The following is a 24,393-nucleotide window of genomic DNA, read 5'->3' as shown; positions in this document are numbered from 1 at the left end:
TTAACTCACTAAAAGGATTCATTTTAAAAAATGTACATCATATTATCTCCTGTATAATTTTAGATTTGGTCAATAGTTTACTAATAAACCTGATTTCAACTAAAAGTAGTGATAAAGATGTGATAACATCTGGCAAAAACATGTGAGACAAAGGTCATTCAAACAAGGTACTGGCCTTTAAGGTCAGAGAAGATAGGGAGGCCAGATATCCTGTTCCAGGCAAGTGGATGAAGGCCAGGAATAACTGAAACAGTCATTGGGAGACAGGAAGAAGATCCCAGGGAATAGGCAGGGTCTGGGAGAAAAAAGGCTAGGACCTTTCCAGGCCATTGTTCCTGTAAGTTCCCAGGACCTGGAGACTGTGGAGTGGGTGGAGCAAGGCTCCTCTCTCCCCCAGCCAGTACAGACAAGCATCTGGTGATATTAAAACCATCTGGGGAGGATGAAGAGACTGATTGACTGGGAAGGTGACTCAAAATGAGGCTCCAAGTCTATTCATGAAAGCTGCTGAGAATGAAAGGGAGAACTCATGAGGACAGAAATCACATATCCCCAATAAAGAGGGGTGTGAAACCCTGAATAGAAATGGAGATCTAGTGAACCTGAATAAACTAGCCCCAGGAGAGGGGAAATATTGCTCTTAAAGACTACGTGTAAGTGGATTATTCTCAGAAGTTAGCCGGAAATTGATGCAAGGCTGTCCCTGGCCACTGGAGGCACACTGAGAACAGCACCTATCTATATGCATATTTACTTTTGATTTAGGAACTTTAAATGGCTTGTATCACTGTAGTATCTGAGCAAGTTATATTTGATTGAAGTCCATTTTCTCCTTAAGACTATCACTTCTTGGAGAGTGGAATACTACAGGTGACACAACAAAATCTTTGGCAAGACTCTCTGCGGGTGTAAATTGATCTGGCCCACTGTTGAAAAAAGTATGTACTACTGTATTAAAAAAAAAAGAAGCCCCCAAATATTCTCCAACATTTTGGAAAAGCAATTGAATTGTTCTGCAGATAACATAGACAAAGCTTAGTTCTGCTTCTACCTGGTTTATGTTTCAGGACCTCTGGGTGGGACAAGAGGTTTACATAAGGATCTTGTTCTCTTTTCTTTCCCCATCCTTTTCTTTAAGTTTTATTTGTTTCAATAATCTTTGTAGAGCATAACTTAGTCATGCTTTTGAATAAAAAATGTCAAAATGATCTTTAGTCCTTTTATTCCCAGTAGTCATGTATGGCTTTTAGGCAGAATGTGTGTATTACCACAATTTGTTGTGTGGCTTTAATAGTTGGTTTTATATGTTTTATCTTTTATATGAATTTCTGTATTGATCCTTGTAAAATTAATAAAAAATAAATTAATTTAAAATGTATCTTCTTCTGAAATCACAAATGTCTGTTTCCCTGCGCAAACACAGCTACCAGAGTATCCCTGGAAACCTCAAAATCTCATCAGGTTTGATTATAAAGCTTTCTATATTTAATAACTAACAACTGACCTATCACATCCCACAAAAATCAATCTGTCATTTAGGAGCTTTAAGCTAAACAGTTCAGACTCAAAAATATATTCTTAGATCCAAAAAGACATTGAGGAGTGAAAGCTAGTGACAGACACTTGCAGATTCATAGCATAAAGACAGTATGCAGTTTTGATGGAAGTATGTATGGATATTTATAACATACAGTAACTTCCTCCTGGAAACTATCGTACCTTTGTGTCCATGATATCAAAGACTGGTGTTATAATTCAACAAAAAATATTAGTTGAATTATAATATACATTTTGTTATTTCCCTATTGATGAGAATTCCTTTTTGGAATGAGAGAAGGTGACTGATAAAAGAAAATTAACATGCAGATGTTTATTATGAATTAAATGTTATCAGGTACTCTTTCAGTTGGGTGGGAAAGTCTTATTTTTGAGACATCAACAAATTTTCCCATCCCAAATTGGGATGAAAAGTCAAAGTCTTGACATCTTTCACAAACTGAAAATAAATAATATTAATAAAAGTGCTGGTGTAACTCAAAATGTGGGGTTTTTTTGGTAATTTTGTTTATATTTGGAACATTTAAAATATTATAATTAGCTTAAATTTCAAAACTAAAAGTAATATTTGAATCTGAAAACTGGCATTTTTGTTTTAAAATGTCAAGAAAATTGACAATTTTGAAACTTTTTTTAAAAAATTGTTTAAAGTTAAAATAGTCACAATGAATCCTTCTCCTTGAACTTTTTGGTTTCAATGAATCAGCATTTTCTGATGAAAAACATTGCTCTCGTTTCCCTGTAACAAATATACCAGTCAAGGATGCAAACCATGTTATACATATGGACAGCAGAAGATAGGGACATACATACTCCTCATCCCCCAAATACGTGAAAATGTTCATGTAATAAATGTATCACATACCTATGACCATATCCGTCCATTTATCCATCTAATTCATATTTTTTTCTTAACATTCCACAACTTTGGGCTGCTTGAAACAGCTGTTATAACTAAATAGATATATAGAGAGAATCAAATTGCCACAGAAGTGGATTTCTCCTTCTCCCCTCAAATGTGGAATTACCCTGAAATGTAAATACCCTCAGATGACAAAGATTCAGTCCTGCAGTAATGGCAGCCTTTTTGTATACAAAAGTGTCAGGAAGTAAAATCTAATATGTTGGGACGCTGCAGAGCTAGAAACAGAAGCTTTACATCATTCCATTGGGACTAACTGACTGTGAAAGTGAAATCCTTTCCCCACTGAAGCCAAGAAAAGTTTTGCCATTGACTTTAATGGAGCCAGGATTTCATGCTTCATTTCCTGATGGGACCCAGTACTCACTTCAAGCCTGAGAGGTCCTGAGTTATTGGACTTTAAATCAGGGACATTGTTAAGTATATTTAAAAAGCTATTTAAAAAGCTAATTTGGGGGTGATGTTTTGCATTTATTATTTTTAAATTTTCTCCCTCAGCTGACAAAGCCACATTGAGGTAATCCAGGAGAGCACACCTATTAAAGCCCCTTCCTCCCACATGGCTATACCATTCTGCCACAGCCTTGCATCTTCCCCCATCCCTCCTGATATCACATGAGGGTGGCATGAGCTAGCCATATAAGAGCTATCTCCTGTTAGACTTGTGGATGTCTCTTCTCATTCATCTTGTGATTCTGGGAGGCCTGATTCATGCTTTTTTAATAATTATGGTTGGCAATACTGTAATACCACCTCATCTCACAGGAGTGACATACAGATACTATGGTAAGAGCAGCGTAGAAATTCTCAGGAAGAAATTAATAATTTTATCATCAGTGCAGCCTTTGAATGGCATGTGGCAAATGAGGAGTTGGACCACTTATTGAATGATGAGACTAGAAAGAAATACTAAAGAGGTACTTATTGAGTCAGCACTATCTATTCTGTGCTCTCAATGTGGCAGGAGGCACATCGAGAAAATAGTATATGATAATGGAATTAAAGACTGCGTCATAAAGCATACACACTTTGTGGGGGAATAATTCACTTTTGAGCACTGAATGTGAGAAATGCTGATTTATTATCGTGCTGCTAGACATTCTGCTCACATCAGCATCCAGTGAAATCAGTGGGTTTCCATCAGTGTGTATCGGAGAGCAGAATGTGGCCAAATATAGTTATAAAGGAATCTTACAAAAAGGTCATAGCCAAAATTTAGTATTTTATCTTTTAAGGATATTTTTCTGTAATCACTAAAGAAACTTCTCAAGAGGATCTAATCATATAACTGAGCAAGAACTTCCCCAAAAGAACACTTCAAGAATAAGATTGTAGGGGATTATACACCATGTTGCTAAACCTTTTCATGTATTCGACATATTCTTAAGCATGAGACAGTACATTATTTTAGGTATTGAAAGCAAGTCCGTAGTAAATATACTCTTCTTCTGTTCTAAATGTCATAGAGAACACAGAAAAGAAGTTCAGATCAGCTTTTAAAAAAGTTTAATTTATTTTCCAAGGTGGAATAAAGTGTGTTAAAATTTGATCAAATTTCACTAAAGAGATATTTTAACAAGAAATCAGTATTAGTCACTTGATTATGATGAACTCCAGCTGGAGGAAAAGTCATTACCTGCCCCTGCCCCCGCATATATTCCTATTACTAACAGATATAAAGAAAGAGGTTTACAGGAAAATTAACTTTTGATCTGAAAACTTAATTAGTTCTGTAGTCACTAGGGGTCACTATTACAACTTTGAATCTTTCAGGTCTGCTGCATACCACTTATGTCTCTCACTATCATAATTTAATTTTAAAAAACTTTCCTCAATAAAAATATTAATGTTTAAATAATGATACTTGAAATCCATCTGTGTGTCTAGTTGAAGACATAAGTCCAGGAACTGTTAGTTAAAACTTGTGCTATGGAGAACATTTTACAATATTTAATTTATGGTGGTTCCATCAGAAAATTTCACTTGGAAAGATTTATTTTTATAGCCTCAGCACTATATAACATATTAAGATGAGTTGCCTCCATCAAGATGAGTTACCAAAGATTACTTTGGTAGATATTTCAGTTTATCCAACCTATAAATTAACTGTAGAAAAAATCAGATGGAGTGTTCGATTCTTGAAATAATCAAGTATTATCTCATAAGAATTCCTCACCACAAACAATGTGAAGGACAAACTAGAAATACTTGAAAAAGAGAGAAAATGAAACAGCAACAGTGAAAAGGAAAAGTTTCTTAGATATTGCCTAGGCCCTTTCTGTCTTGTCTAATATCTATCCTCATTCCAACCTAGACTAAATAAGGTAATGACCATGTGACATCTAGTGCATATTGACCACTAGTGCTGCAAAACCCATGGTATATACCTGATATGGAAAGGTTTAATTCTCTGATGGATTTGTCCTCAACAGAAAGTCTGCTGCAGTGAGACGTTTATAACAGATTTTTAATAAAAAAATGTATTTTCCTGAATGCAAAAACTGGGACACACAAAACATATGGGCTTGATTCAAAGATTGCATTGACTTCAGTGGGCTTTGGCTCAACCCTTATGTGACCGAAACACAGATAGGCTGTGCTGTGAAATAGTCTGCTGAGAGACTGTGACTTACCCCTCATGGGGGAAACATGGCCACAACTACATTGAAAGGGCCCAGAGGAGTAAAGGAATGCTATTGAGAAACACCAGCTGGAAAGGAGAGGTGAGAAGAACAGGTGTTAGAGCAGGAAGGTTGTAAGGATAGGCAACACTGAGAAAATTATAAATAAAAACAGTCTCTTGACTTCAAGCCCCTCAGGCCGAAGGTGACTTACTGCTTCCCCAACCTGTCCCAGAGGAAAAAATCTGTAGGAATCACCAGTTTTGGTTAGATTTTTTTTCTTTTTCAACAGGACTTTCATTAATTGTATCATGTGTGTACAATAAACCTCTGGCCCCTGCCTCTTCATCAATGCCATTTTCCATACTTCTGTATGTCCTCCTCAGAACACAACAATTCCTATCATAGTGTCCTTCTCCAGTCCATATCCTGAAAAGCCAGAATCCACTATTCCCATCCCAGGTACTCCAGATTCCTGACCAAATCTCCGTAGAATGATAATACTTTGTACTTCTATTGCACCTTTCATCAAAGGTTGCTGGAAAACTATATAAATATAAAATGTTTATGAATCAAAGAACCCTTGGGAGACTGTTCTAAAAATATTGCACAGATGGGTCAACGGCTCCATTTATCGCGTAATGACTTACCCAAGACCACTGAAGAACAGTGGCAGAGCTTGAAATAGAATCAGACTTTCTACTTCCACTCCTTTTCTCTATCAGCCCTTTCCATTTGCCTCCCCGAGTGCATTAATTTAGTTTCATTTAAGCTTAGGATGAGGATGCAAGACTTTTAACAATCACAATGGTTTGTGCTGCTAGAAAATGAAATCCTTCCCAGTTTTCTGTTATGTCTCTAAACAAGACAGGAAGAACGTTATAAACAAGAAGCTCTTTTATGGAAACCAAAGAAAGAGATGCAGCCAGATGTGCTCAGCTTGCACAACTGTTTTATGTGCTTAAGCTCTCAAACAACAAATGCTTAAAAATCATAAAGCTAAGAACTAAATCTCCCTCCACAATAGTGTAAAATGAATCTCTCCTTACAAAGAACGAGAAGAGTTCCATAGCCTGAATACATGTTACTAAATGGAATGAATGACTGTCTTACTCATTCATACGGTTTCTGTGCAGTAAAGCCAATGTTAGACGGAAATTCAGAGGGGGGTAATATTAACAGAGGAAAAGCAATGAGACAAAACATGAAGGGAAACCAAAAATATTCTGACACAAGAAACTCCTGATTGTAGAAAAAGAAATCCCATAATCGAACATTTGCAATCCTCATGGCTGGCATAAAACATAATATTCTTACTGAAGGCTAGAATTCATAGCAAAGCATTCATTGTGTATAAAATTGCCTGCAAATAGGATCTAATTGTATATGGATCCAATGAATGTGAATGCAGCTCACAGAAGGATTAAATCCAGACAGTGAGGTGGATATAAAGGTCAATCAAAGCTACTTTGAAAGCATTCAAATCCAGTACCTTTCCCCTCAATGTCCTGGGGAGATCATTATGTTCTAGAAAGAAAAAAATATATTTTTGGAACAACTATTTGTTCTCAATATGGAAAAGACTGATAGCAATGAAGTGTCTATTACACCATTGTATTTGTAGAGAAATTCAATTAAAAGAACAGTTACATCACAACACTGCCTGTATTAAATAATAAATGGAACATATTGATCAGAGATGTATGTGCTGTTTGTAAAATAAATAAAATACAGACGCACTCATTCCTTTGCCCATTCCCAAAAAACATTTCACAGTTCAGTTTGAAACTCTTGCCCCCATAGGGACATAACTCTACTGTTCACTCCCTTCATTTTTCAAGTCTGATTCTCTTCTGACACCAATTTTACATTGGTGTAGCTCCACTGACTCCTAATTAACTCCCTTTGTATAAGACAGAAAAGAATTAAGCTTCTCATTTGCATTTACTCTGTTCTTTACTGTTTTATGCAGTGTAGAGTAGCAGTGTTTGTCCCAGGATATTAGAGCAACAAGGTGGGTGAGGTAATATCTTTTAATGGACCAACTTCCATTGGTGAGAGTGAGAAGCTTCTGAGCCACACAGAGCCCTTCAGGTTTGTCTCTCTCACCAACAGAAGCTGGTCCAATAAAATATATAACCTCATCCACCTTGTTTCTTTAATGTTTCAGTATTTTTCATTAGAAAGGTAAAGTGTAAAATTTCCGTGGTTCATTTTATTTTGGGGAGATTTGAGAGTATAGTAACAAATCACTGCAGCATAATCATGCATGGAATTATCATTATTTAAATGGTGTGCATTATATATATATATATATATATATATATATATATGAACAGAACACTCGATCCATTCTACTCCATAAATACAGATCTCTACCACGTTAGCTAAAAGGAGAATCTCCATTAGTGTTACTACTATTAGCATTTATATCATCCTCCAAGAGTAGCTACTAGATAATAAATCAGGACTGAGATTCCAGCCAATACAGGATGAACCGATAAACATGCACCATCATGGCTGTATTAGAATAGGCAGAGCCTTAGGATGAGACTGAAGGACTGAGACGGTGAAAAGAAAGTGAGCATACAAGGAGAAAAGGCACAGAAAGAATGCTCAGCTGGACTGTCAAAGTAAAGGCAATTCTGAGATCCTGGTTAATGTGGGGAGGAGCAGCACCCACTCTCCACTCAGCAGACATGTGTAGAGACTAGGCTCGGACATAGCTTGGGGCCCCAAGTCCTCACCCTGACTGGCTCATTCATGGGCTGCAGGGTGACTCATTGACTCAGAGAACCCCAACCTGAGGAAGGCAGCTTACACTGCTCTTTCTGGGGTGGAGGCACCACTTGTATCTGTGTTTTTGCCTCACTCACCCTTCTCATGTGATTGGTTCTTCCTGTTTCTTAACTATTATTTGATTTCCCACTGTGCTTTCGGTTTCAGCCAGCACCTGTTTAAGGGGGGTAGGACAGGCTTTTCCCACTAGGTGGACTAGGTGCCCAGTTGTGTGGATTTTGCCTTCCTCAGAGCATGCAGGTTTGGCTAGGGCAGATATTGCAGCATGGAGAGTTATGTCACAGCAGTGAGGGTTAAATGAGGTAGCAGGGAGCCAGAGTTAAAGATGCAGTCCCAGGAATTGGGTAGTCCCTTGGCTCAGTGTTGCATGGAAAAAATAGGGCTTCAATGGCTGCTGCAGAAGGCACCCACATTTAATCTGTTCAGTCTTACTCTCTGGGTGCATTTTGCAGGAGAGGTGAGAATTCGCTTCCTCTGCCCCTATAACTGTTTATTAAGAAATTGACTTGATACTGCTGGCTAGTTTTTATAGAAAGGAACTGTCTGGCTGTTCCTGCACTGATTCTGTTATAAAACAGTTAATAAAAGTTGCAGCCGTAGCTTGTACTAAGTTTCAGCTTGTATCTAATTCACTGCAGTGTCTGGCCAACAATGCTTTATCTGCTGGACATGGACCACTCAGCCCTTGAGCAAGTTTCCTTGCAGTTAGTAAATAGAAGCAATAGTGATGAAGATATGGAGTAAATACAAGTATGTGTCAACAGAGGTAAGAGTATGGTGACTGCAACAATAGCTGTGCTAGGCACTCCTAGGGCTCCTACTAACTAAAACCAACTGAGATATCCTCTGATTGCAACAAGAGTTTAAAGGCAGTAGTTACACCAGCAACTATGCTGCTGCCTTCTTGTTTTATGGGATTACAGAATATGCAGGTCTGGTTCAAGCAGCACACAAATCACCAGCTAAGGTAATTTTATTAGTAGCTTCTGCTTACTTAAGAAGGTGCATCATCAATCAGATTCTGTGCATCTGACTCAGCCTCTTCTTTAGCCATTGAGCAGACTTGCATTCTAGTAGTTATAATGCACATACCACAGGCATAAACTGCTCAATCAGGCCACAAAGCCAAAAGCAACTTGCTATATTTTACAAATATATGCACCAGTCATGGAACAGAGGCAGTTACATACAGCAAACAGGTAACTCCTTTTTCCAGAAATCTCAGCCCAGACACAAAAGTATGGTTCCCAGAAAGCTACTCTGCCTTAAGAATTAACTCTAGCTAGAGAGATTAACGTGGAGAGCAAACTCTTCTGCTGCTCACCATATTTTCTCTTAAAGGACACGTACATAACCAAAACTAATAATACAATGTAGCCTTTCTTCAAAGGCTAAAAACTTGTTCACTCACTCAGAAAAATAATTGTAAAACTATAGGTAACAGTACCATCGGGTGTATTATTGTAGGCATAGATCTTGCTGGGTGTGCATAAAAATGCATATAGCTTGATTTGAGTATTACGTTAAACTGTAAACAAGAGTGTGCTGGTATTTTTGGGTTAATTGAGATAAAGGGGAACCAATAAGCTTGAAATGTAGAGAAGGTGAGGGTATAAGTGACTGGTCCTTACATGAGCTATATGATGTCCAAATCAATTAGATTCAATAAGTATATAGAGATTAGTAGCTAGGAAAACATATATAAACTGTGTAGTGTGGGACATGATTTGGAATTGTGGTATCACTGTGTACCTGAAGACCCACTGCCTGGGCCTGGCCAGCATGTACAGGGCTGTTACGTGCCTCATAAAATAACCTGAGTGACGAACTGGAGTTGAACTGAGTTTTTGGATCCCAGAGAACTGGGTGAAGTGTTCTCCCAGAATTGGGAGAGCTGTTTTGGGTAAGCCAAGTGGAAAAGATCTCAAAGGGAATCACACCAATATTAAGTTTGACAGGGAGAAGATAGAAGGGAGTGTGAGATGATGAAGCATATAAGGGAAGTTGAAGGAAAGGAGACAAGAACAGGAGAACAAGGATCAGAACTGTCAGGAGACAAACCATAACAATGAATATTACAAAGCAACTTAAATAAAGGTGATCTTGAGGCCCACTGGTTAATAAAATAAATAAATAATATAATATTAAAGATCACAGCAAGTAGGTGGCTGCATGGAATGTAATAAAATTTGACACTTTATAGCAGCACAGTGTGCAAATCATGACAAGCTGAACATTTCCTTTTAAGGGTATGATTTTTGATATTATGAGCCACAACACTCTGGTTCAAGTCAATGAGAAAAAAAACAACATCTTTCTTGTCTTTCTCTCTCTTTGTAATTGGCATCTCCAAGTTTTACCCGCCTATTTATTTATTAGTTAGTTTTGAGTTATACTTTCAGTTTGGATCTGATCATGCTGTCAACTCATTCAAATTTCCTATTGTCTTCAAGGTGAGTTCTAAGTATGAAATCAAGGCAAAATTAGGCTCAAAAGCCTTAGATATTGTTGCTGGTTTCTTTAAAGTTAATATTTGGGCAATTTTAAAACTTCTCTTACCATGGAGGGTACAAGAACGTCTGCCTCAGGAAGGATTGTGCTGCTATGTTTGCTGCTGTCCTCGGAGGTACTCATATCAAATGGACATTGAGCCAGCTTCTCCATTCACTGAATCGCATTACTTAGCTACTCAGAAGTTGTTTGTTTCTGCTTGCAGGATATTAATTACCTGCCTCTCTCTGTTGCAGTTTTGAACTCTCGGAGCAAACATTCCACACTCTGACTAGAATATCCAGAACTGAGAAAATACTTCTATTTTTTAAAAAAATAAATAAAATAATCCTAGAAAAAATCCAAAATAAACCATAGTATGGGGGGGGGGGAATCTCACCCTGAAGGAGATAACTAAATAATAATTAAACACCAACTAGGGTAAACCTGTTTTTCATTTCTCCGCTCATGTCAGTTGAGCTTATCCACTCGCCTCATTTGGGTTTTGTTTAGACTTCTGCACTTGACAATTCATTTATTTAGACTGAGATTTTCAAATCCTATCCCAGTTACCATTAATTATAATTTTCCTAGGCAGATTTGAAAATTTCAGCCTTAGTTTTTCAAAGAAACCACTCAAGGTTTGCCTGACAGAGCACTCCAGAGCTACCTATCATCTGCTCTGGACAAGATTTTCCAAAGTGACTAGTGAATCTGGGTGCCCAACTTGAGGATGGGTACTCAGCACTTCTTAAAGGCAAACCGTTTTAAGATGTCTCAAGTTGGGTATCCAAAGCCGAAGGCACCGAAGTCACGAGTCAATTTGGAAAACTTTGGCTAATAGTTGTTTAAATTAAATTAAGAATAATGACTCTCATCTGTTATACTTAAACCAGTGTTGAATAGGTGACTGCAAAAAATTCTCTCCCTGTTTCCACAAGATCTGAAGAAAATTAACTCTAATTATGTAAAATGGGACCGTAGCTGTACTGATTGTTTAATGTGCTGATACTTCAGGAAAACACACCTGCTCAACATATTGCACATTAAAAAGAAAGTCACTGCTCTTATACAGGAGTAATGGCATATTGTGGTTAAAGGAAGCAACAGCACAGGTGCATTCACAATCAAAGGTCTTCTTGTTGAAGTCAGTGACAACTTCTCTTAAGTATAAAGGCAGTGTCAAATTAGTAAGCACTCTTGATTAATAGGATTTGTGACGTCTTTTTTTACAATTTCCTACACTCAACCACAACCAAGTGCCTGGTCAACCTTCAACAAATGGCACATAGGGATTGGGCGAAAAATCCAATTGAGACATAAGATATATTGATGACAATGCTTATTTTGTCACTATTATCTTACAATTTGGCACTCCCCTTATTATCCCCTAATCTCATTGGCTCCAAAGTAAAATGCAAAGACACTTCGACCTACCCTTCAAATATTTTTCTTTGCACAGCTTAAAATTTCCAAATGATGTTCCTATTAATGTAAACTAGAATGGAATGATGTAAGTAATTACAAAATGCTCTTTTCTTTATGGATGTCACATTCAGCCCTTCAATATTAATGAATTCAGAAGAAAAATTTGATCCTACATATGGTGGAAAAGTGGTGGCATCAGTTTGCCCCCTTAAAGATGAATCAGACTATACTGAGAATTTACATCAGCATAGCTACATCTCTCAGGGGTATGAAAATCCACATGCCTGAGAGACGAAGCTATGCCAGCCTCGTTGCAGACAGTGTGAGGTTAATGGAATAATTCGACCTACCTCTGCCTAGCTGGGAGGCGGATTATCTATGCTGACAAAATAATCCCTCCCGTCTGCATAGGTAGTGTCTACACTGAAGCACCATTGCCTTTTCTATGGTTGTTCTTGTTTCAGTAGGATGCATTAACTAACAATAAATACATGTACAGTGAAAAGAAAATTTCACATTATTATTTTACATTATCAAATTATTCTTGTATGTGTCTAAGTCATGTTAGTAATGGTATGTACTGAACAATGATCATTCATACATTTGTCCTACTAATCACTGATGCTACTATTAAGGATACTCTTGGGCATTATATTTCCCCTGCCCTTAATCTGCTTTTATTATTTAAAAAAGCTGATATGCTTTACTTTTCTAAGTGCTACTGATAAGGCAGTTTGATTAGCGTTTAATCTACCATGCTGCTGTTCTCTCTCATTAAGGTATGTGAACAGTCTAATCATTTTTTTCATTCCTCTTAAAACAGATGATGCAAATAAAAGAAATCCATGAATTTATGCTTAAAAAGACCTTATATTTTATGGCGTGCCCCACAGAAATTCTTATTAACTTCATTGAATATGCTAGGACATTCATATTACTTCCCTGCAACTCTAACATACGATTGCCTTCATTATAAATTTGCAATTTGTTCTTATTAAAACCTGTAAGCACTGCATCTTTCTGGTGACAGTTTTATATACTTTGTAGTGTGACTAGGATGGAAATCATGTATAAAGTAATAATACCATATGGGAAGTGTAACATGCCCTTATGAATTGATTCACGTTGAACTACATTTTCTTGATTATAGACGCTTTTGTTCTTGACAACACCAGCTTGAACAGAGCTATGACATCAGAGGGTCTCGAGTAACATGTTTATAATTCTAGATCTAAGAACTCTGTTAAAAAATTAGCCAATGTGTTTGAAACTACTAAGAGCTAGAACGTACCTTTAAAGCACAGAGCAGAGTACGGGGTTGTGCAGAGCTGTTCCACCTCATGGGCAGCACTGTGACACATTCTGCACCATTATGGGGTGCAACCCTGCTCCAGTCCCACTTAGTGGACTGGGGAGGGGGACATTGTAGGGCACAGCAGATCGATGGCTCTGCCTCCTTTCCACCTCCTTTGGAACAATGTCCACCTCAAGGGCCATAGGGGCAGAGTAGTCCTTTCTGTTCTGATGTCAGAGGCTGCAGTTCTGTCTGCGTTCACTCTCTCCTACACAACTGCATAAAAGCCACACACAATCAATTTCTTTAAGACTACATATTATGTAAGTGCCTCAAAGCCAAAGTCTGCAAATTGCTAAATGGTACATGGATGTACCAGTATTTAAAAAAAAAACACCAACAACAACAGTATTTCTAATCCCATTACAATTTATTTAGCAGTTAGGACCTAAACTTGAGCTTCATTTGGTGAATAATTTAGCACTAACAATGCTGGAGACAAAATGGTAATGTATAATACACAGACAAAAGACAATTGGCCAAATTCACTGGATTTCCATGAGTACCAGGGGTGAATTTGGACTACTGTTTATTTCTTCAGATGAAATGAGGAATTAATGCTGCACCCATTGAAGTCAAAGGGAGCTCTTCCATCGACTTTAATGGATGAAGGACACGGCACTAAAGGAGAAATTTTGTAAACCCACTATTTCCAAGTGAACGACTGCTACAAAGAATGCTGATCTGAACAGTCTACTATATGGAGTATGATCCATGTTTTTGTATCTCCAGAAGTATACAATTATGTGTATTTTTAATATATTTTAAATCAGAGGATAAAAGGTTGTGTTAACAAGGAACATGTGTATTGTTTTTAAATATCCATAACATATCTAGTGTAGTTTGGAGATGTAACGTGTAGTTAAAGAGATAATAAATATAGGTGACAAGTATGCAGCCCCAATCCTGAATTTCTTACTTATTTTTTTCTCAGTCCTTACTAACTGAAAGGACTAACTGTAGTCACACAAGTGTAACTGAGATCAGAACATGACCCAAATAAGCATTTTCATGACTAAGGATTAAATAAGAACCTCAGGGTTTGGTTTCTTCAACATAACACTGTGTATACAGAATATACACAATAGGGAACAATTCAAAAATTTTGATGATGAGTGGTGTAGATTAACTCGAAATTCTCATTGATCTTTTCCATATCAAATTTCTATTAATCTATTACCAGCATCTTTGTAACTGAAGCAATAGGACTCTCTTTTCAACTCTTATCTTGAACCGAAATTCATCTTTAAACAGAAAAAATATTACAAATTATGCATCTAAAAGATTCTACCAATCAATCAGTTTGTAAACAATTTTGAATTAGGAATGATTTACTTCTCAGGAGTTATTATAGCATCAAACAAATTACTTGTATCAAATGACTGTTAATTTAAATATTTAGTTAAAATAACTAATATTTGAAGTGCACATCACATCTACGAACTACCAAGACTAGCCAAAGGGATGGCTAACTATTCAAATATAATGAAAAATAGAACATTGTATGGTGATGTAAAAAAGAAATGCAAGCAAGAAATGAACAACAATGAGCATAGTGAAACTGGAAGACACTATACGGACAGTGACCATAAAAATCCTGGCTTAGTCCATATGAATAAGTGTGTATGGGAGCATCATATAGGACCTAGTTCTGAAACCTATTTACATAATAGTAGTGTACTGACTCCATTGTGAACTCCACAGGCAGTCTGACTGAAACCAGTATCATAAAGTATTGGTAATGCTCAGGGTGGAAGGAGACTGGCATAATCAGGCCTCTGGTTTAATATTAGATTCTGTGAATATGTCTTGGTCACTGGTAGTTCTGTTATCAGCTACCTTAGAGTAAAGAGGATACAGAAATTGGATGTCAGGTAGTTATTCTCCCTTAACTAAATAAAGAGAAAGAATGTGAAAATATAGAATAAGAGCATAGCTCCCATTGAGATTAATAAAACATGAATAACTCACTCCATGTACCCTTAGGTTATTTTGTAATATGGAGATAATGAGCCAAAGACTGAAAAATATAGAGATAAAGAATATATAGCTCATAGGGAAAAAATATCTTCTCAGATCTACTATGTAATCGGAACTTAGAAACTTTCTTGTATAAAATTGTGATGCCCCCTGAAACGTTCAGCCACTTGGATTTTTCAATTATCTGAATATTCTGACACTTTTTTAAAAATGAGAGTTGTCCTCATTAGATATAGTACAAAAAGTAAAAAGCTGTTTAATTCTCACTGTTGGGGGGAGACTTAAAATAATTATTTAAAAATGGAAAAATAGCTTTAGAAATATGGGAAAGAAGAGACATTATAAAAATACTCCAGATAATGCCTGTTGTTATGTGAATACATCACATGCTCCATCTGGGCAAGATTTTTCGCCTTACAATTCTCTCTCTCTGTTCAATCTTCTCATACCACAAACCTCTAACAGGTAAAGAAAAGTCATTACTTTGGGAGCATTTGCAAATATATAATTTAAGTTATTGTTTTGTCAAATGGTTTTAATTGAGAAATGTTACATAGAGAGCTGAACAATAAACAAGCATTGCTATGAAATATGAGAAAAACACATTAATGTTTGTTAAGCACTTTGAGATCCCCAGATCCAAGGCTACATATTAATTGCCAAGTATTATTGTTATTGGCATCATACACCTTTAGCATTTTCTTTCTCTTAGTGGCTAGAACTGAAATGACTACTTGGATTGGATTGGTGCCTCTGTGTAGCTCCCAAATACTTACTTTACATGAAGGAACTCCCTGTTTTAAACGTCTATCTTGTTTTTGCCACTTTTGCAAAAGTATGAAAACATCAGCAAGCCCTTGTTGACTGATCTGTTGCTAAGACAGCTACTTTTCTGCGGCATCATGCTGCTACCTGTGACCCTCTCCTGATTAAATTTTCAAAAGCCAAAGTTAAGGCAATCTCTTCTGAGGTCTCTTGATGGTGGAACAACCTATTAGAGGTGACAAGGTGAGTTCAAACTTGACCATTTTCAGAGCACTTTTCTTTCCTGCAGTAACTGATTATTACAAACTGCAAAAACACAGTAAACCAAAACTGGCAGATATGTGAGGGCTGAGAGGCAGGACCCACTAAAACAGTCTGAATGTTAAGTCTGGTAGCACAGGCTCAAATGCAATGCGAAAGAGAGTTATGAGCATCACAAAAGCCACATAGCTAGATCAGGCAGATTGATTCCTGGAAGAAACAACACTTTCAGGAGAGTTTCTCTGTAAATAATCTCTAAGATGACTGACTGGTTCAAATGTTGGTCAGATTGTCAAACTCCTTTAAGTATTTAATATTGTGCCATGGCTACTTTGCTGGCATGGTTCTGAACACAAATGTGGTTTAATAAAATGTGTTTTTGCATCAGTTCACCAGCATGTAGCAAGATCTTAATTTCTTGTTTGTTGTGCAGGAAATCATGACAGTTTTGCTACCTTCATTATTGGTTTCCCTCTTTTTACGATGTCATTAACAATGCCTCTTTGTTTGGGCTGCTAATAATCCTTTTGCTTTTCTCAATAAGTCAACCTCTAATTATGATTTTAGAACCATTTTTAAGAAATCATTCAAATTACATAATTTTGCAACATTTTTTTCTCTCTATCTTATACAGCTAAGAACTCCGCAACTAATTTTTTTTACAACATTCTGCCTCAACAGGAGTTTCTTCTCAGTCTCCCCTTTTTTAACATTATTAAATATTTTGTCCTGAGGTTTTAGAAAAAAATCTTGTTCCTATAGTTTGACTAGTTCGCATATTATAGGTATGTCTACCCTTCAAGCTGGAAGTGCAATTCCAAGCTCAAGGAGACATATAAACACTAGCTCCGATTGAGCTAATATGCTAAAAATGGAAGGATAGCTATGGTTGTGCAAGTGGCAGGAGGGGCTAGCCTCCCTGAGAATGATCCCATTTGAGGCACATAGTGGAGTTGCTAGCCTCTCCTGTGGCTCGTGCCATCATGGGTACACTTCTATTTTTGAGCAAGCTAGCTTAATCAGACATAGTGTGTGTACATCTCCTTGAGCTGGAAATCACGCTCAGTACAAAGTACATGCCAATTTCTATCTATTTTCCTCCTTCTGTCCCCAGTGTGGTCCAAAAATCTTATACTTATTAAAGGACAAATTTCTCCTTTCATATGCACTAGGAACCTGTCTGAAATCTTTTACTCTCCCTACTCGCCAAAGCTTGGTCCTGTTGAACTCAATTGAAAAAAAATCTTATTAACTTCTATAACACCATGATTTGGGGCTTTATGTGAACAAAAAGAGAAACTCCCATTTATGTTTGTCATTAACAGATAGCTAAGGGTTAATGTCTCTTTCACCTGAAGCACCTGACCAGAGGACCAATCAGGAAACTGGATTTTTTCAACTTTGGGTGGAGGGAATTGAGTGTCTGTGTCTTTGTCTTTTTTCTTTTGTCTGCCTGCCTGCTTTCTCTGAGCTTTGGAGAAGTAGTTCTATTTTCTAGTCTTCTGTTTCCAAGTGTAAGGACAAAGAGATCAGATAGTAAGTTATATGGTTTCTTTTCTTTGGTATTTGCATGAATATAAGTGCTGGAGTGCTTTGATTTGTATTCTTTTTGAATAAGGCTGTTTATTCAATATTCTTTTAAGCAATTGACCTGTATTGTATCATCTTAATACAGAGAGAACATTTGTACTTATTTTTCTTTCTTTTTATATAAAGCTTTCTTTTAAAACCTGTTGGAGTTTTTCTTTACTTCAGGGAAATTGAGTCTGTACTCACCAGGTAATTGGTGGGAGGAAGAAATCAAGGGGAGGTTTGTGTGTTGGATTGCTAGCCTGACTTTGCATTCCCTCTGGGGGAATAGGAAAGTACTTTTTGTTTCCAGGATTGGGAACAGAGAGGGAGATTCACTCTGTTTGGATTCACAGAACTTGTGTCTGTGTATCTCTCCAGGAGCACCTGGAGGGGGGAAGGGAAAAAGGATTATTTCCCTTTGTTGTGAGACTCAAGGGATTTGGGTCTTGGGGTCCCCAGGAAAGGTTTTTCAGGGGGACCAGAGTGCCCCAAAACACTCTAATTTTTTGGGTGGTGGCAGCAGGTACCAGGTCCAAGCTGGTAACTAAGCTTGGAGGTTTTCATGCTAACCCCCATATTTTGGACGCTAAGGTCCAAATCTGGGACTAAGGTTATTACATGAGTGGCAGCTGGTGGGAGACAGACAGAACCCAGAAGCCAGTAGAAATATTATATTTTTCTTTTCTCTGCTAAGGGCTTTTTAGCAGAGAGAAGCAGTTGGTTTTAAAAGGGAACCAGAGAGAATTTTTTTTTCTGCTCTCTCTCGCAGTTTGTGGCTTGCATGTTAAGGGTCTTTTGTCATGCAATAGCCCTCCCATTAGGAGGCAAGTACCGGCACTTATATGCATGCAAATAAAGTGGTTTTTCTGGTTTCCTTTCATTGAACATTAGCTAGAGAGAGAAAAGGAAAAAAGCACTGTTGCTAGGCAGACTTCAGGAGGCAACAGAACCTGCAGTTCAGAAGATAAACACCGGAGGGCACCCCAACACAAGAAAACAGGAACCATGACTTCTAAGGCAAAAATTGGCGCCGAAGAACAAATCAAAGAAGCTGAACACAGGCGACAGATGGAGATGAAAGAAAAGGAAGAAAGCATGAAACTGGCAGCCTTCCAAAGAGAACAGGCAGCCCAAGAGGCAGCACACAAAAGAAAACTAGAAGAAGAAGAGATAGCCTACCGAAGGAAACAAGCAGAAGAAGAGTTGGCCCACCGCCGAGAAATGGAAAAGCACCAAAAAGAAATGGAAAAACAACAAAAAGAGAATGAAGAGAAGGAAAAACAGAGAAAACATGAACTGGAGTTGGCAAAAGCTGGGCTGCATGTGCCAGCCAACCCTAACAACCCGGCGCCAAATATTGCTCCACAGCACAGGAAATTTCCCACCTACAAGGCAGGTGATGACACCGAGGCCTTCTTGGAAAATTTTGAAAGAGCCTGTCTTGGGTACAGCATTCCCGAAGACCAGTACATGGTAGAATTGAGGTCACAGCTCAGTGGACCTTTAGCAGAGGTGGCAGCTGAAATGCCTAAGCACCAAATGAATGACTATAAACTTTTTCTAACCAAGGCCAGATACAGGATGGGGATAACCCCAGATCATGCCCGTCGGCGTTTCAGAAACCAAAAGTGGAAACCAGAGGAGTCATTTCCCAAACACGCCTACTACATTGCAAAAAACTATGAGGCCTGGCTAACAGGAAACAACATTCAAACCTTGGAAGAACTGAACCTCCTCATACAAATGGAGCAGTTCTTGGATGGTGTTCCTGAAGACATCACACGGTACATACAAGATGGACACCCCAAGAATATCGCTGAGGCGGGGGAGATTGGAGCCAAATGGATGGAACTGGCAGAAAGCAAAAAAGCTACTGTCAAGGGGAACGATTACCCCAGGGGGCACACAGACCATAAACCCTACCACCGAGGACAGCCAAAGACCCCACATACCACCCAAGTAAAGCCACAGATACCCTACCCTTCAACCTCACCAGTCTCCAGGAACTCACCTCGGCCCAGTGACCCATCAGATGGAAGATGCTTTAAGTGTAATGAACTGGGACATATCAAGGCCAAGTGTCCCAAGAACACCATGCGAGTGCAATTCATTACACCACCATCACACCAAAGATCCCCAGGCCCGGATGCCTCGCAAATACCCTTGGAGCGAAGGGAAAATTTGAGAGTGGGCGGAAAGAAGGTTACTGCGTGGAGAGACACGGGGGCACAAGTGTCAGCTATCCACCAATCCTTCGTTGACCCCAAATTCATCAACCCAAAGGCCAAAGTTACAATTTACCCCTTCATGTCACAAGCTGTAGACTTGCCTACAGCTCAACTGCCTGTCCAGTACAAAGGCTGGTCAGGAATGTGGACTTTTGCAGTCTATGACAATTATCCTATCCCCATGCTACTGGGGGAAGACTTGGCCAACCAGGTGAGGCGGGCCAAGAGAGTGGGAATGGTTACACGTAGCCAAACCAGGAAAGCTTCCAGACCCATTCCTGTTCCTGAGCCGTCCACAGAGGCCCCGTCTGTGTTACCAGAGACCCAGACAGAGGTAGTGGACCCGGATTCCATGCCTACCACTGAAACAGCCACAGCATCTCCAGTCCCAGGCCCGGAACTGGAACAGCAACCAGCACCAGCGATTGCAATCCCCTCTTCAAACTCAACGCCAGAGGGCACCAGCGAGCCAGAACTGGCAGAAGCAACAGACAGCCAGACCCAAAAGGCTCAGCCAGAGCCTGAAATACCCTCAGGTGCACCAGCGGAGAGCGGTTCACCAGCAACGGAAACAACCCCATCACATACATCGCTTCCAGAGGGACCAAGCCCAAGTCCACAGTCTGAGGAAGAACTGGTGACCCCAGCCTCAAGGGAACAGTTCCAGACTGAGCAGGAAGCAGATGACAGCCTTCAGAAAGCTTGGGCGGCGGCACGGAGCACCCCACCGCCTCTCAGCTCTTCTAATCGATCCCGGTTTGTTATAGACCAAGGACTTTTATACAAGGAAATTCTTTCTGGTGGACACCGGGAAGAATGGCAGCCGCAAAAACAGTTGGTGGTTCCAACTAAGTACCGGGGGAAGCTCTTAAGCTTAGCCCATGATCATCCCAGTGGCCATGCTGGGGTGAACAGAACCAAGGACCGGTTGGGGAAGTCCTTCCACTGGGAGGGGATGGGCAAGGATGTTGCCAAGTATGTCCGGTCTTGTGAGGTATGCCAAAGAGTGGGAAAGCCTCAAGACCAGGTCAAGGCCCCTCTCCAGCCACTCCCCATAATTGAGGTCCCATTTCAGCAAGTAGCTGTGGATATTCTGGGCCCTTTCCCAAAAAAGACGCCCAGAGGAAAGCAGTACGTACTGACTTTAGTGGACTTTGCTACCCGATGGCCGGAAGCAGTAGCTCTAGGCAACACCAGGGCTAACACTGTGTGCCTGGCCCTAACAGACATCTTTGCCAGGGTAGGTTGGCCCTCTGACATCCTTACAGATTCAGGGTCTAATTTCCTGGCAGGGACCATGGAAAAACTGTGGGAAACTCATGGGGTGAATCACTTGGTTGCCACCCCATACCACCATCAAACCAATGGCCTGGTGGAAAGGTTCAATGGAACTTTGGGGGCCATGATACGAAAATTCATCAACGAATTCTCCAATAATTGGGACCTAGTGTTGCAGCAGTTGCTGTTTGCCTACAGGGCTGTACCACATCCCAGTTTAGGGTTTTCACCATTTGAACTTGTGTATGGTCACGAGGTTAAGGGGCCATTACAGTTGGTGAAGCAGCAATGGGAGGGGTTTACGCCTTCTCCAGGAACTAACATTCTGGACTTTGTAAGCAACCTACAAAGCACCCTCCGACACTCTTTAGCCCTTGCTAGAGAGAACCTAAAGGATGCTCAAGAAGCGCAAAAGGCCTGGTATGACAGACATGCCAGAGATCGGTCCTTCAAGGTAGGAGACCAGGTTATGGTCTTGAAGGCGCAACAGGCCCATAAGATGGAAGCATCATGGGAAGGGCCATTCACGGTCCAAGAGCGCCTGGGAGCTGTAAACTACCTCATAGCATTTCCCAATTCCTCACTAAAGCCTAAAGTGTACCATGTTAATTCTCTCAAGCCTTTCTATTCCAGAGACTTACAGGTTTGTCAGTTTACAGTCCAGGGAGAGGATGCTGAGTGGCCTGACGGTGTCTACTACGACGGGAAAAAAGACGGTGGCGTGGAAGAGGTGAACCTCTCAACCACCCTGGAACGTCTGCAGCGGCAACAAATCAAGGAGCTGTGCACTAGCTTCGCCCCATTGTTCTCAGCCACCCCAGGACGGACTGAACGGGCATACCACTCCATTGATACAGGTAATGCTCACCCAATCAGAACCCCACCCTACCGGGTGTCTCCTCATGCCCAAGCTGCTATAGAACGGGAGATCCAGAACATGCTACAGATGGGTATAATCCGCCCATCTACCAGTGCATGGGCATCTCCAGTGGTTCTGGTACCCAAACCAGATGGGGAAATACGCTTTTGCGTGGATTACCGTAAGCTAAATGCTGTAACTCGTCCGGACAACTATCCAATGCCACGTACCGATGAGCTATTGGAAAAGTTGGGACGTGCCCAGTTCATCTCTACAATAGACTTAACCAAGGGGTACTGGCAAGTACCACTAGATGAACCTGCCAAGGAGAGGTCAGCATTTGTCACCCATGCGGGGGTGTATGAATTCAATGTCCTTCCTTTCGGCCTTCGAAATGCACCCGCCACCTTCCAGAGGCTGGTAGATGGTCTACTAGCGGGACTGGGAGAATTTGCAGTTGCCTACCTCGATGATGTGGCCATTTTTTCAGACTCCTGGCCCGAACACCTACTACACCTGGAAAAGGTCTTTGAGCGCATCAGGCAGGCCGGACTAACTGTTAAGGCCAAAAAGTGTCAAATAGGCCAAAACAGAGTGACTTACCTGGGGCACCAGGTGGGTCGAGGAACCATAAACCCCCTACAGGCCAAGGTGGATGCTATCCAAAAGTGGCCTGTCCCAAAGTCAAAGAAGCAGGTCCAATCCTTCTTAGGCTTGGCCGGATACTACAGGCGATTTGTACCACACTACAGCCAAATCGCTGCCCCATTGACCGACCTGACCAAAAAGACCCAGCCAAATGCCGTTAAGTGGACTGATGAGTGTCAAAAGGCCTTTACCCAACTTAAGGCAACGCTCATGTCTGACCCTGTGCTCAGGGCCCCGGACTTTGACAAGCCATTCCTAGTAACCACAGATGCATCTGAGCGTGGTATAGGAGCAGTGCTCATGCAGGAAGCAACAGATCACAACTTCCATCCTGTCGTGTTTCTCAGCAAGAAACTGTCTGAGAGGGAAAGTCACTGGTCAGTCAGTGAAAAGGAATGCTATGCCATTGTGTACGCCCTGGAAAAGCTACGCCCATATGTTTGGGGACGGCGGTTCCAACTACAAACTGACCATGCTGCACTAAAGTGGCTTCATACTGCCAAGGGGAACAACAAGAAACTTCTTCGTTGGAGTTTAGCTCTCCAAGATTTTGATTTTGAAATTCAACACATCACAGGAGCTTCTAACAAAGTAGCTGATGCACTCTCCCGTGAGAGTTTCCCAGAATTCAGTAGTTAAAAAGTGTTCTTAAAATGTAGAAGTCTGTTAGTTATATACTTAGGAGTATATGTAAAGGTGTATGTGTTGTATTAATCTGTTTATTTTCAAGTTCTAGAAGGAAATCGCCGCCAGTGAGCTTCCCCACTGTCTGCAATTTGGGGGGCGTGTCATTAACAGATAGCTAAGGGTTAATGTCTCTTTCACCTGAAGCACCTGACCAGAGGACCAATCAGGAAACTGGATTTTTTCAACTTTGGGTGGAGGGAATTGAGTGTCTGTGTCTTTGTCTTTTTTCTTTTGTCTGCCTGCCTGCTTTCTCTGAGCTTTGGAGAAGTAGTTCTATTTTCTAGTCTTCTGTTTCCAAGTGTAAGGACAAAGAGATCAGATAGTAAGTTATATGGTTTCTTTTCTTTGGTATTTGCATGAATATAAGTGCTGGAGTGCTTTGATTTGTATTCTTTTTGAATAAGGCTGTTTATTCAATATTCTTTTAAGCAATTGACCTGTATTGTATCATCTTAATACAGAGAGAACATTTGTACTTATTTTTCTTTCTTTTTATATAAAGCTTTCTTTTAAAACCTGTTGGAGTTTTTCTTTACTTCAGGGAAATTGAGTCTGTACTCACCAGGTAATTGGTGGGAGGAAGAAATCAAGGGGAGGTTTGTGTGTTGGATTGCTAGCCTGACTTTGCATTCCCTCTGGGGGAATAGGAAAGTACTTTTTGTTTCCAGGATTGGGAACAGAGAGGGAGATTCACTCTGTTTGGATTCACAGAACTTGTGTCTGTGTATCTCTCCAGGAGCACCTGGAGGGGGGAAGGGAAAAAGGATTATTTCCCTTTGTTGTGAGACTCAAGGGATTTGGGTCTTGGGGTCCCCAGGAAAGGTTTTTCAGGGGGACCAGAGTGCCCCAAAACACTCTAATTTTTTGGGTGGTGGCAGCAGGTACCAGGTCCAAGCTGGTAACTAAGCTTGGAGGTTTTCATGCTAACCCCCATATTTTGGACG

General features: G+C 39.9%; 1 protein-coding gene across 1 annotated transcript in view; it reads left to right on the top strand.

Annotated features, from left to right (window-relative positions):
- Positions 1-18,743: 18,743 nt before the first annotated feature.
- LOC127034479 (uncharacterized) overlaps positions 18,744-24,393 on the top strand; it is a 1,011,597-nt gene continuing 1,005,947 nt past the window's right edge. The window contains exon 1 of the mRNA XM_050923362.1: positions 18,744-18,886. Within this exon, the coding sequence (XP_050779319.1) occupies positions 18,755-18,886 (132 nt within the window). The 5' untranslated portion in view covers positions 18,744-18,754. The remainder of the gene's footprint in view (positions 18,887-24,393) is intronic.

This window comes from Gopherus flavomarginatus, chromosome 14 (assembly GCF_025201925.1).
Source record: "Gopherus flavomarginatus isolate rGopFla2 chromosome 14, rGopFla2.mat.asm, whole genome shotgun sequence".
Lineage (NCBI taxonomy): Eukaryota > Metazoa > Chordata > Testudines > Testudinidae > Gopherus > Gopherus flavomarginatus.
Note: the sequence above shows the minus strand (reverse complement) of the source record. Positions and strands in the feature narration are given on the sequence as shown.